The 11596-nt window shown below is 46.6% G+C and overlaps 1 protein-coding gene across 3 annotated transcripts; it reads left to right on the forward strand.

Annotated features, from left to right (window-relative positions):
* Positions 1–4252: 4252 nt before the first annotated feature.
* Positions 4253–10264, forward strand: BOD1 (biorientation of chromosomes in cell division 1). Of its 3 annotated transcripts, none has more exons than XR_012654347.1 (4): positions 4253–4555; positions 5984–6108; positions 9393–9584; positions 10030–10264. XR_012654347.1 is itself a non-coding variant. In XM_075057056.1 (4 exons), the coding sequence occupies exons 1-3, from the start codon at positions 4325–4327 to the stop codon at positions 8168–8170; spliced, it is 555 nt and encodes a 184-aa protein (XP_074913157.1). In that variant the 5' UTR covers positions 4253–4324; the 3' UTR covers positions 8171–8172; positions 9393–10264. The 3 variants fall into 3 exon arrangements, 2 of the variants coding, with proteins under 2 accessions (XP_074913157.1, XP_074913158.1); XM_075057056.1 differs by adding an exon at positions 7972–8172 and having other exon boundaries at positions 9393–10264; XM_075057057.1 differs by having other exon boundaries at positions 9393–10264.
* The last annotated feature ends 1332 nt before the right edge of the window (positions 10265–11596 follow it).

The raw sequence follows: 11596 nt of genomic DNA on the forward strand, positions 1-11596 counted from the left end.
TAATCATTGGCAAGGGCAAAGCTGTTAGAAACTAGACTCAGTAACTGGCTTCTAATTTTGTGGCCAGAGGTTGTCAGGACAAGGAAGAGAAAACTGCCAACTATGTCTCCTCCTTACAGTCTGTGTCTTTTAACAACGATACAGGAGCTGGCAAACCTCAAGAGAGGAAAATGAACCTTCCTCTCTTCCCAGCCACAGTGATTGCCCCCACCCCAAATCCTCACAGTCAGGGGCTGGTATCTCAAATTGTTCTGTAGAGAAAAGGTACACACATTGTCTAAGGCAGAAATTCTGTCAAACATGCAAAAGCCAACAATGCTCTATGAAACAGGGTTTACAATATACTCTGGCTTTTTCTGCATTTCTAGCAGCTGACCTGTTCCTGAGCACTGGAGATGGGCAGATTATACCAGGCCAGGTATCAGGCAAAAGCATGAACAAAGGTAGAAAGCTGGTCTCCACTGCCGAGGAAGGGAACAAACTCACATCTCCACAGAGTGATAACACAGAACACAGGGTACACCCCTCAATGGTAATTGCATTTCTACAGACTTAATGAAAATCAGAAGCTGACTGGACAGGGACCCAAATGAGAGTCATCGCTGAGGAAAATGCAGGCAGGACTCCACTGCTATGTATTCTGCACAGCAAGCACCAGACTGCCAGCTACACCATCCCTTGCAAGACGAAAGGATCATACAGCACCTGCACAATGGCGCAGTTTTTAGTGATAGCTTTAAGGAGCAGAAAGGACTCAAGCAGCCACGAAAGCAGACTTCATTCACACCGCTTTTATGGAACAACCTGGTTTTTTCAGCCAATTGCAATGTCATGAACTCTTTGTAGGCAGCTGTAGCAGAGGGTAACTTTTTCCCTGTGATATCAGAATTTCCACGGAAAGAGGTGCTGGTTTACAGCTCTTGCGATAGTGGTGACAGGAGTGGGAGTGGAGAATGGGGGCTAAGAAAGGAGGAAACCTGAAAGGCAGTGGTGACAAACATGGACAAAAAAAAGGACTGAGCTCTGGCTCTGATCATCTGTGACAGAAAGTGTGACTCTGGAAGGATGGTCCTTTACAAACTGAAATTATGATTAAGTATCCCCATCTCCCTTGTCAACCAAAGGAATGGGTTTCAAGGGAATTGTAATGTAGGAAAGTAAGACTAAAAATCATGGCTTGGATTGTCATTTTGATGCAAATAACTAAGTAATTTTTTTTCTATTTATTTCTCCTGAAATAAACTTCCTCACTAAGGTTCACAAGTTTGCTTCCCCCACAGCCTAAGCGTTTATCCCATCATGATAACTGCACCTTCAAAAGCAGCAACAAACAGGTAAGATTTCTCCCTTCCTGAGTCTCCTACTGACCTGAACTGTGTGAACCGCCTAAAGCTTTCCTTGAGGGCATGGATATGGGGAGAGTTCACAGATCTCATAAGTTTTGTACTAGAGACCTGATGCAAGGAGAGGTCCACAGATCTCCTCCCTGGGGGACAGGCTTCTTTATCTAACACACCACAATTTAATATGCTTGCCTGTGTGCTATGATGTTTGGCAAAAATACCCGGAGAGATTAAATTAAATACTATGTTCTTCTCGTGCCCCAGCTACACATCTCAAAACTATGAAACACTGCTTGACCTAGGTCACACGGCCAGCCAACTTGTAAGCAGAACCTATGAATCCTTGTGAATACCAGGTTTACCCCTTCCCCCATGCCCTAAAAGACCAGTTGCATGCCCCTTTGTGCCATGCTGAGAAACAGAGCACTGCACCCACCTACAGATAAAGGAAGAGGCCTAACATAGGGACTGGGGCAGTGCTTCGCTGGTAATGGCAGCATCAGCACTGCTCTCCCATCTCAGAACCACCAAGGCAGCTCCAGACAAGCTGCCATGGCTGGGGATGGTGACAGCATTTACCTGAAGCAAGAAGCTGCTCTGACTGCTGCAGCTGGGAGGCATCCTGGGTACAAGAGGTTTGCACTAAGGCTTTACCTCTCCTGCATCATGGATGCTCGAAGTCTCTGAGTAATTTGTTAATTGGGAGGAATTCTCACTTGTGGCAGTCCCCAGTAAATCCTCGGCTGGATTCTCCTGAATGCAACTCACTGTTGAGAGGCTGGTTTTGCCTTTGAGGTTGCTCGCTCCCAGCCCTTCGGCCCTGCAGGTGGAAAGAGCCCTTCTCGGGGAAGCATGTACAAAAAAAATAACCACCTTCTCCTTAGCTCTTTCTGCTGCTGCCTAAGAGGCTGCGATTTACACGGGCAGGGAGAGACCGTCCCTCTGGCTTCTGCTGCTCGTTCCCTAATGACGATGAATTACATCCCTGCCTGGCGGGGTGACGGCGGAGGAGAGGCCGGGCTGTGCCGGTGCGGCTGCCGCAGGCCGCTGGCTGCCCTCTGCTGGGGCTGCCGCTCCGATTCCCTTCCCTTTCTTTCCCTTTCCTTTTTCCCTTCCGTTCCTTTCCCACCGGGGAAACCGGGCCCGGGCTGCCGGTCCCGGCCCCTGCCCGCAGCCACCTGCTTGAATCCCCCCGGGGTCCCCTGCCCGCGGGAGGAGTCAGGGCCATGTCCCCTAAAAAATACAGAACGAGGAGGTGCAGGCTCATGCCAGACTTGTGTCCCATAAAACAATGTTTGCGTGCTGGTCGGAGAAGTCCCCGGCGAGTCCTTCGATGCTGCTGTAGGTACCACATCAGCACAGGGCTTGAACGACAGTGGGTAACACATCCCCGTGGACCTCACTGAGGCACGGCGTTAGGGCAGTTAGATTCATGCATTCCTTCCCAGGGTTATTTTCATGTGAAAGGACAGCGCCTGCACCAGCGCGATGCCAGCAAACTCCATGCTGTTGTGAGCTGGTCACAAGTGGTGGGGAGAAAGGGCTGCTGGCAGCTGTCAGGCAGGAATGTGATTCCACGGATACTTCTGAGTGCCTGAATGAGTCGTGGCGGCGGTTTATACCAGACTTCGAGATAACCAACACGGACTAGTGACAGTGACAAGGCATCCAGCCAGAGGGACAGCTTTTCCACTCCAGCAGGAGAGCCGTCGCATGTCTCTGCAGAACGCGACAGTTGCACAGGATGCTTTTGTCAGCATAAAGCTCAGGCTCTGTACACACTACCATTTTCCCCTCTTCCCTCCTCAAAGCTGCCAGATGGAAAGGGACAGCTTACGCCACTTCTCAGAGCTGCTGAATTTTAATCAGGTAGAGGAGGACAATGCGTTGCACACAAAACGTTGCCATCTTTTTGCTCGTTCAAGTAGTATACAAAAAGAAAGGTGAGGATGCACCTGTACAGTGCATCTTTGTGGAGGATTGGAGTATTACATTCACCCACGGCTTGTCCTCCTGCATTAGGATGAGAATATCCTGAGTTCCATTCCTCTTTACAACATGACTAGGGCAGAAATAAAACTAATGCATAGAATTTATACCCTGTAGCTGGCAGATGTAATCAGAACAATGAACAATAAACGACACTGACAGTCTAAGCATGCACAACCGAGAAAACACCTTTAACAGAGGCCCCCTTGCTCATCCACTCTGCAGGGACCAGTATTAGGGTAGGCCTTTGGCGTTACCCTTCCTTTGCTAGTGATGTAACGAATGACACTCAGGTCCCAGTGGAAATCCAGGATGATCCCACGCAAATTGATTTTTTTCTGAATTCACACGAGTGCTGTCCTCACTACACCACTGAAAAACGCACCGAAGTCGGAACTGGGCAGAAATCCTTTGGGGAGCCCGAGAGCCTTGCTGGGACGGGGATCGCAGACCGTCGAGCCGCACATCCAGAGGGGCCTCCGTGATGCTGAGGTAAACCTGGGGCCCTCTGCCCCAAACACAGCACCCACGGAGCGGAGGCCTGACTCCGCTCCGGGTGGACTCTGGGAGCAGAGCTCTGCGTGCACAGCGTCCTGGGACCGACCTGGCGGGCTTACAGCGGCACCACCACCAAACTGCCGCCGGGGCAGCCGCCTCCCCACACAGGCCGCTGGTGCAGGTGGTGGGGCGAGGCCGGCACAGTCCCCCCAGGCGAACTACAGTTCCCAAGACGCATCGCAAGAGCAAGGCGCCCGCCCCTTCGCTGCCTTGTGGGGACGCCGTCGCGGTGCACCCTGGGAGTTGTAGTTCTCCCGTGCCGCTCGGCGGCCCGCGGCCTATAACGGGCCGTCCTGTGGAGGACTCCCCTCCCCGTGATGCAACGCGCCACGGTTACGCAGAACGCGGCGCGCCGCCGGCGACGGTCGCGGTGCCGGGGGCCGCGGGCGAGCGGGGCGCAGCCGCTGGCGGGCCCCGGGCGCAGGCCGTGGGCCATGTCCGAGAGCGGCGGCGCCGGCGGGGCCGCCCCGGGCGGGGGAGGCGGCGGAGCGGGAGGCGGAGGGGGCGCGGGCGGCGCGGCCTCCGGTTCGGGGCCCGGCGCCACCGACCCGGCCTCGCTGCCGCCCGGCGACGCGCAGCTTATCGCCATCATCGTGGAGCAGCTCAAGAGCCGCGGCCTGTTCGACGGCTTCCGCCGGGACTGCCTGGCCGACGTGGACACCAAGGTAGTGCCGCCGAACCGGGCGGGCGCGGCTGCCGGGCAGCCCCCGGAGCTCGCCGGCGGGACGAGGCCGGGACGGCGCGGCCGGTGTCTCTTCCCCAGGCCGGAGCCGCGGTCACCGTCCCTGGAACCCGGCCACCGTTGGCCGAAGGGACACCCGCATCCCCTCCCTTCTCTCCCGTCGGTGTCCCACCCTCGGGGCTGGGGGAGGTTGGCCAGGATGGCGTGCGGCAGCTGCAGTGCCGCTCTCTCGGTCGGTGGGGTTTTATGCCCCCGCTGTGACCGGCATCTGTCGGACAGGCTGCCCTGGAGGTGGTCCTGGCTTGAAGCGATAGCAGCGCTCCGGAGGAGAAACAGGCCAGAGAATAGGCTCGGTCTTCCATTTTCTAGCCCAGGCCTTATTAGGAAAACAGTCTCCCATAAGGATATTGCTGCTTTCGAGCATAATCCCCACATTTCCAAAACAAACATTTAACCTTTGTTTCTCGAGTAGGTGTTCTCAGACTGTTGTTTGAAACTGATTTCTTCCTCAGTCACAACATGAGCTCCTGAGTATATGTTGGCAGTATTGAAAGTTGGGTTGTTCGCAATTGCCCTGTCAAAATTAAACACTGGTGGTGTATTTTCACAAACTTTTACGCCTTCAGCAAGAGTCCTGTTCTGGGACCTGCAATTGTCATTCTGGGCCACTCCAGCAGCTGTCACAAAACCATTTCTGAAACTGTCAGGTCATCTGCACAGAGCAGCCATAGGCCAGAGCAGCTTTGTCAGGGTAGATATGTGCTGCCCAGGGCAGACACTGCACGTCTGTTACCAACCCTTTCATTCATCATCCCATCTGCATATCAAATTCTGAAATTCAAATGTTGCCACCCTCTTGCCCTTTCCTTGCACGGTACCAGGATCTGGATGGTCCTATGTATCTATATGGGTTTGTTAGGTCAATTCCTGTTCACTGGAATTAAGCTTCCACTGATAAAACCCACATAATTCTTATCTTCTGTGTTAGTGTCACGAAAACAAATAATAAAGTTCTTTGTTAGTGACAATATTACTCAGCCAGTTTCCTAGGAATTCTGTGATAGAGGGTTTCCAGACAACAAGAACTCTGCTTAAACAACTCCTGTCTGCACAGGCAGTTTGCATTTCACTAAGTAATATTACGAGCAGACAACAATTTTAAAACCAATCTATCCAGCTATTTAAATTATTGTAATAGCACTCTAACCAACTGTTCTTTGCAATTACCTGTTGCTTTCTCAGGTAAAACAAGCTTACCTTTGTCCACACAGTGAAAGGATGGAGAACACAGACAACAGAACAGTAGTGTACATGACAAAAGATGTACTATGAAGAACTCTGGTAGGGGATTGTTTTGAGATCTTTTAGCTGTTTAGCTGGATTTTTTTTTTTTTTTTTTTTTTTTTTTTAGCCAGCATATCAAAATTTGAGGCAGAAAGTAGACAACTTTGTATCAACCCATCTGGACAAACAGGAGTGGAATCCAACAATGAACAAAAACCAGTTACGAAATGGGCTGAGGCAGAGTGTGATTCAGTAAGTAAGCAACATTCTATAAAATAGTGGTAATGCTATTTGATAAGTAATATATAACTACCTTATCGCCCAAGTCGAATAAGAATTTGTAGAATTAATTTTTTCACAACACTTTCTGCTGTGCTTTCCTGAGTTTCATTGTAATAGTGGATGCAGTCTTAACTCTGATTAAAATGCTTTCTGCTTTACCTGAAATTTGTATTTTCACGAGTTGAGCAGCATGGTGAAGTACTCATATTTGCTACCTAGCAAAGTTATTGCTGCAAACAACCAGAACTGTGCCTGCTACCAAAACTGTGCCTGATGTGCTGAGCTGAATGACCTTGATCTCTATTTTTAGAGAAGAGCCTACATCACTTAAAGAAAAAATTCTGAAGATGCCAAAGCTTAAGTAGACTCCAACCACTAGCAGGCAGTAATCAAACTGGGCTAGCCTGATTTCATGCAGCAGAGGGTAGCTTTTGTACAACTATTTAAGATATTACATTTTCAGCATGGCAGGAAAGCCGGCTTAAACTATGGTGCTTAGAGGTTTTGGTTTAGTATCTCTTGCTGCTAACTCATTTCAGTCTGAAGTATGAGCCTTAGCTTGTTTGACTAAAAGTCATGGATAAAAATGTCATAGTAAAAGTTGTAGAGAGGGGCAGTAGGGAACTTGATAATAGTGTTTATGCTTACAAGGAAAGCTGTTAGAACATCTCACACACAGAAGAAACTGTAAGAACATATCACACACAGAAGAAACTGTATTTCGGAGCACTTGATAGAACCTGTAAATCATTAGCGTGTAACATTAGTTTGTTTAATCTGTAATTAGAGAAGGGGGTGTCCACTGGAGGTACAGAATTTCATGTCTTGGAATCCTTGAGACATGTTTGTCACTTAATGCTTCCTCTTATTTCATGTTACTCTACCACTAGAATGAAGCAGACAATTGAAAATTGTATCAGAGAGCCTGTAATGAGAAGAATGTAAAGTGCTCCCTTTAAGTAGGCCATTAGTATAAAGACTAGACACACAGTATTAGGGAGTTTGAAGAGTCCCTGTCACTCCTGTGGTTGCAAGACTGAGTGCTGAGGGTGTCAAGATGTGTATGCCCTTTGTTGCATGCACATATATGTGTGCTGTTACCTGGAGGTGACATGATGTGCCATGACCCTGCACCCACTCGCTCACCAGCATTCACAGCCTTATTAGTCTTGTGGCTCCTTTTCTGAGTGCCAGGCAATGTCTCCATTTCCTGTCCCCCGCTCCCTTGCAGACATGACTTAAGCCTTCTAGACAGCCTGTGCCCCACAATCCAAGAGTCTGACACAGCCCCTGAAGTAATAAGTCACTTCAATTACTAGTGTTCAGTTCCAGAAACTTTGCTGTGTGCTACATGTGCTTGTTTTTATAATTAATACCCATCTGTCTAGACTAACAGTTACAAGGAGTGAGTGACAGTAATGTTATTAGGGGGCAGGCCTCTTCTCCCTCCAGTCAGCCAAAAAAAAAGACTGTGCTCTCACCTGCCCTCCTCCTCAGAATAGCTTGTTTCCCTTGTTTGTGCCAAAATGTGTTTGTTTGCTTTCATGTTGACCTCATTTCCACATGAGCCCTATTAAAGTGGCTCTTGTCCAACATGTCATTTAAGTACCTGGGAGACCAGATGTCAGTTGTTAATTCTGTAGGGAGAAGTGAGAGGGGGTTGGGGGAATTAGGTGATTGAAACAGCTCCCTGTTAAGGATCTACTGAGTGGGCTGCAGTTCTCACCATGTTAATGCTAATTGCAGTTGACAGGAGGGCTCTGGAGAATTACTGGAGGAGATTGGGGAGAAGTTTTTCAGAGGAGCTGAATGACTCCTTTGTCTTTGTTCAAGGTCAGGAATGCTGGAAGCTGGAGTGGACAGAATTATTTCTCAGGTGGTGGATCCAAAACTAAACCACATCTTCAGGCCCCAGATAGAGAGGGCGATTCATGAATTTTTGGCTGCACAAAAGAAAGAGGAAAGTGTGCCAGCTCCTCCTCCAGAGCCTGAGAATAAGGATCCTCCTGCTCCATCTCAGGATGCCTCCTAAAGGTCTTGTGTCTCTGCACTTACTACTTACGTTTTTCATGTACCTCATCTCTGTAGTTTGTATAATGCAAGATAGAGAAGGCATTATATTCTTCCTGGCTTGACAGGGAGGACACTTTGATCATCGGCGTGTTGTCAGTCAGACAGTCATCTGAGCTGCTTCCACTTAAGTGTCTGCTAAAAATATATTAGGACTGAAGACATAGGTATGATGTAAAACAGCTATCAAGGAACACTGTGGACTCTGCCAGTGCTGGTTTTGGATCAGGCCAAAAGGCCTTTTATTCCAGTAAAGCATATCCAGCAGTGATTGACGTGGAATTGGCTGGATAGCTTTCAGAACAATATCAAATGGATTAAAAATATATATCCTTTACTGAAATACAGCTGAAAGTAGAGTGGTGACAAGTTATTGTGCTTTAGCATTGAAAGTTTTAGATAGCTCTTCTTTAGAACATACACTGGGGTGTTGAATTGTTAGTGACCGAAATATTCACTGCTGGAGTAAGGGTAACATCTCTGAGTGAATAACTGTTCATTCCAAATTGACTGGTTTAAATAGAGCAACCTATATCTTTCCAGCTGAAAGGACTGAGGGTGTCTTTGTTGCAAACATGTTCATTCTGGCTTTTGTGATCAAAATAACTCAAGGGGCCTCAGGGGGCTATAATTGCTACTCTGTCTTAACACAAATGACTATGCACCCATCTCTGCTCAGGCCCTGTATCTTAACGTTGATTTGAATATTGAGGCCTGTGTGCACATTACTGAGGAACCACTATCTTGATGGAAAATTTCAATCTGCAGCTTTGCTGGGGAACTTAAAACCATACTGCATGAAAGGAAGTTAATTGTGAATTGTTCTATCTGCTAGGGCTTTCTGAAAGTAAAAATTTTCCTTATAATCTGCAGCTGATTTATTAAGAAGGAATAAGTAACTTGCAATAGCTGTTCTTATGCTTGGAATGATTAGAGCAACTAGCATTTTTAACTTAATAGTAGATGTTAAAGTGCCTGTAGTATCATCCTGAGTTATTTAGTTATCTGTGACTTGCAGCCTTAATGCCTTGATATATCTTTGCATTTGTCTGGTTCAAGTAGTTTAAAGTCCATTATAACCTGCAGTTAAGTGCAGCTGTTAATTAATATATTCTAATCTATTCTCTATTCAAATGCATTTCCTTGTGAAGGTGCCATCCTCTAAATTCTCTTTTTTCTTGCAGTGAGTTCCTGACACTAAGCAGCTGCAGTTGCAAAATACGTGTCCTGTTAGGTTGGCAATGGATTACTTGTTCCATTTGGTGCAGGATTGCTGTCTGCCAAAGATGATTAACCTTTATCAGACCTGTGGGAAGGCATTGAAATCGGTGAAATTCAGATGCACCTGGAGTTCTGCATGTGGAGGGACAGCCAAAGTATGAAGATATTTTTGCTATTAACTGCAATACAGAGAGCAGCATGTATACTTGTTAGTCATGCCTTCAGGCAAGGGTTTGGGAACAAAAAGGGAGTTGGCTTGTCTGGAGGGAGTAGGGAAGTGGTATGAGATGATACTAGGCTTGGGAGTGGGAAGAAAGATGTTTTGGGGGGTGGGGTAGTAGCTGGGAGACCAAGAGCTGTCAGATTTTCTTTGATATAAGCCAGATGAGAAGAAGCATCATACATCTCTGCTGCATAACACAGCATTGAGTAGTAGGTGCCAAGTCAGGTGTAACTCATTGCACTGCCTGATTTAGGAAAGACATTTCCTGTTTAAAACTGGAAAGAACACTTCAGGATCAATTAGATAATTTCTGTTGCATTGCAGGAAAATGTTTACAGTTGGCTATGACTATAGCTGATTTAATTCTTATTTCCTAGGTAACTCTGGGAAGCAAAGGGCACCAGAGTAAGTAGGTGATCAGTTTGAAACTTGTCTCTTTCAACTTGAAAGGCTTCTTTCCTGTGAAATTTCTCAGGTGCCTAGCGGAAACTGTCCTATGCTTTCAGCTTGAATGCATGCAGTGTCCTCTGGATGACAGTCAAGTAGAGAATGTGATCAAGTATTCTGCCAGCAAATGTCCATACCTTTTACAATAAAACACATCAAAAAGCATCTCTGACTCCTAGCTTTTTCAGAATTTTTTTTCTTAAGGAAAAACTACTTTAAAGAAATCCAGGACTCCTAATTGCTGGAACCCTAATGGAAGTGTGACCTTACACAGTTCGTAGATGAATCCAGGTCTGACAACATGGGGTTGTTAGTAGAAGTTATCATGAAATAAGACTGATATTAGTATTCCTCTCCATATACGGTCTCTCAAAAAATCTAAAGTATCAAAGAACTGAACTGACTTTACGTCACATCATTTATGAGCTATAAATCCTGAGTAAGTTCAGTCTGGTGCTAGTGATGGTGAAGGCATGTTCAGCCTTGTGAAAACAATGCACTTTTGGCAGTAGGCTGGAGGTATTCAAATTTTTTTTCCCTTTCAGACAGCAGTCTTTTAAGAAGCTAATAACTGCCTATGTCACTGAATAACAACGTTTGAATCCTTGCTATTTATGGGCTACATACCTCAACTACAGCCTTACCCATAGACCTTGTATGTGAACAGATGCAATCCCAGCTATACTTTGCTCCCTTTTCAAGCTGGGTAATTTGTAGGGAAGATTGATGCTGTAGTTTAATCTTGTAGCTAACTTATTTTGCATAGTACTTCTCAACACAGTTATATGCAGAAATGGAGATGACAGAACATCTGGCATTTTAAACCCTTTACAAGAGAGCTCTGCAAACTTCACTGCAGTAAGTTTGCACTCTGCACAGTGCTATATAGTCTTGCTGATACATGATTCTTCCATCAATATTTTTATCCCATTTAAGAGTGTTCCTCTCAGAATGGGAACTTAAATGCCTGTACTTTTTAGTGATAACTATATTGGCTGCAGCCTTCCTGATATGGTTTGAAAAATCTGTATTTTGGGATAATCTGGTTGTGTGGCTTGACTCTCACTGTTACATAGTCTGTGTTCCTGCTATAAAACAGGACAAGGGGTATGTGAGGAAAGGGCTCTCTCCTGCATGTTGATTTGGTGGTTAAAGGCTGCTCTCTAAATCAGTAGTAGGTGTTTTCCCTTGGAGCCTTAAGGGCAGCTCTTGGCAGGAAAAGATCTTTTACCTCCCAGTAGGGTGTCTCAACCACTTTTCTGAAACTGAGCCATTTATACAGGGGGGAAAAAAAGGTTCAAGAGTCTAGAAAGAGAGAAAGTGAAAAGGATTTTAACTGTGCTTAGACAAATTCTGGATTACAGTAGTAGTAGTTACGGAGCAGGAACACCAGTTCAGTTTTAAAAAGCAGTAAGTAGAGCTGGATATATTGCAGCAAAGAGGGAATCTGAACCTGTGTTTCCTACCTCTGACAAGTGCTTTAACAGATGAGCGAAG

The sequence above is a fragment of the Buteo buteo genome, chromosome 24 (genome assembly GCF_964188355.1).
Source record: "Buteo buteo chromosome 24, bButBut1.hap1.1, whole genome shotgun sequence".
In the NCBI taxonomy this organism is placed as follows: Eukaryota; Metazoa; Chordata; class Aves; order Accipitriformes; family Accipitridae; genus Buteo; species Buteo buteo.

What these genes read in the sequence shown, in the direction of transcription:
- BOD1 (XM_075057056.1), top strand. Translation starts at nt 4,325, where the DNA reads ATGTCCGAGAGCGGCGGCGCCGGCGGGGCCGCCCCGGGCGGGGGAGGC. An exon ending in TGGCCGACGTGGACACCAAG is followed by an intron (nt 4,556 to 5,983) that starts GTAGTGCCGCCG and finishes TTTTTTTTTTAG; the next exon opens with CCAGCATATCAAAATTTGAG. An exon ending in CTGAGGCAGAGTGTGATTCA is followed by an intron (nt 6,109 to 7,971) that starts GTAAGTAAGCAA and finishes TCTTTGTTCAAG; the next exon opens with GTCAGGAATGCTGGAAGCTG.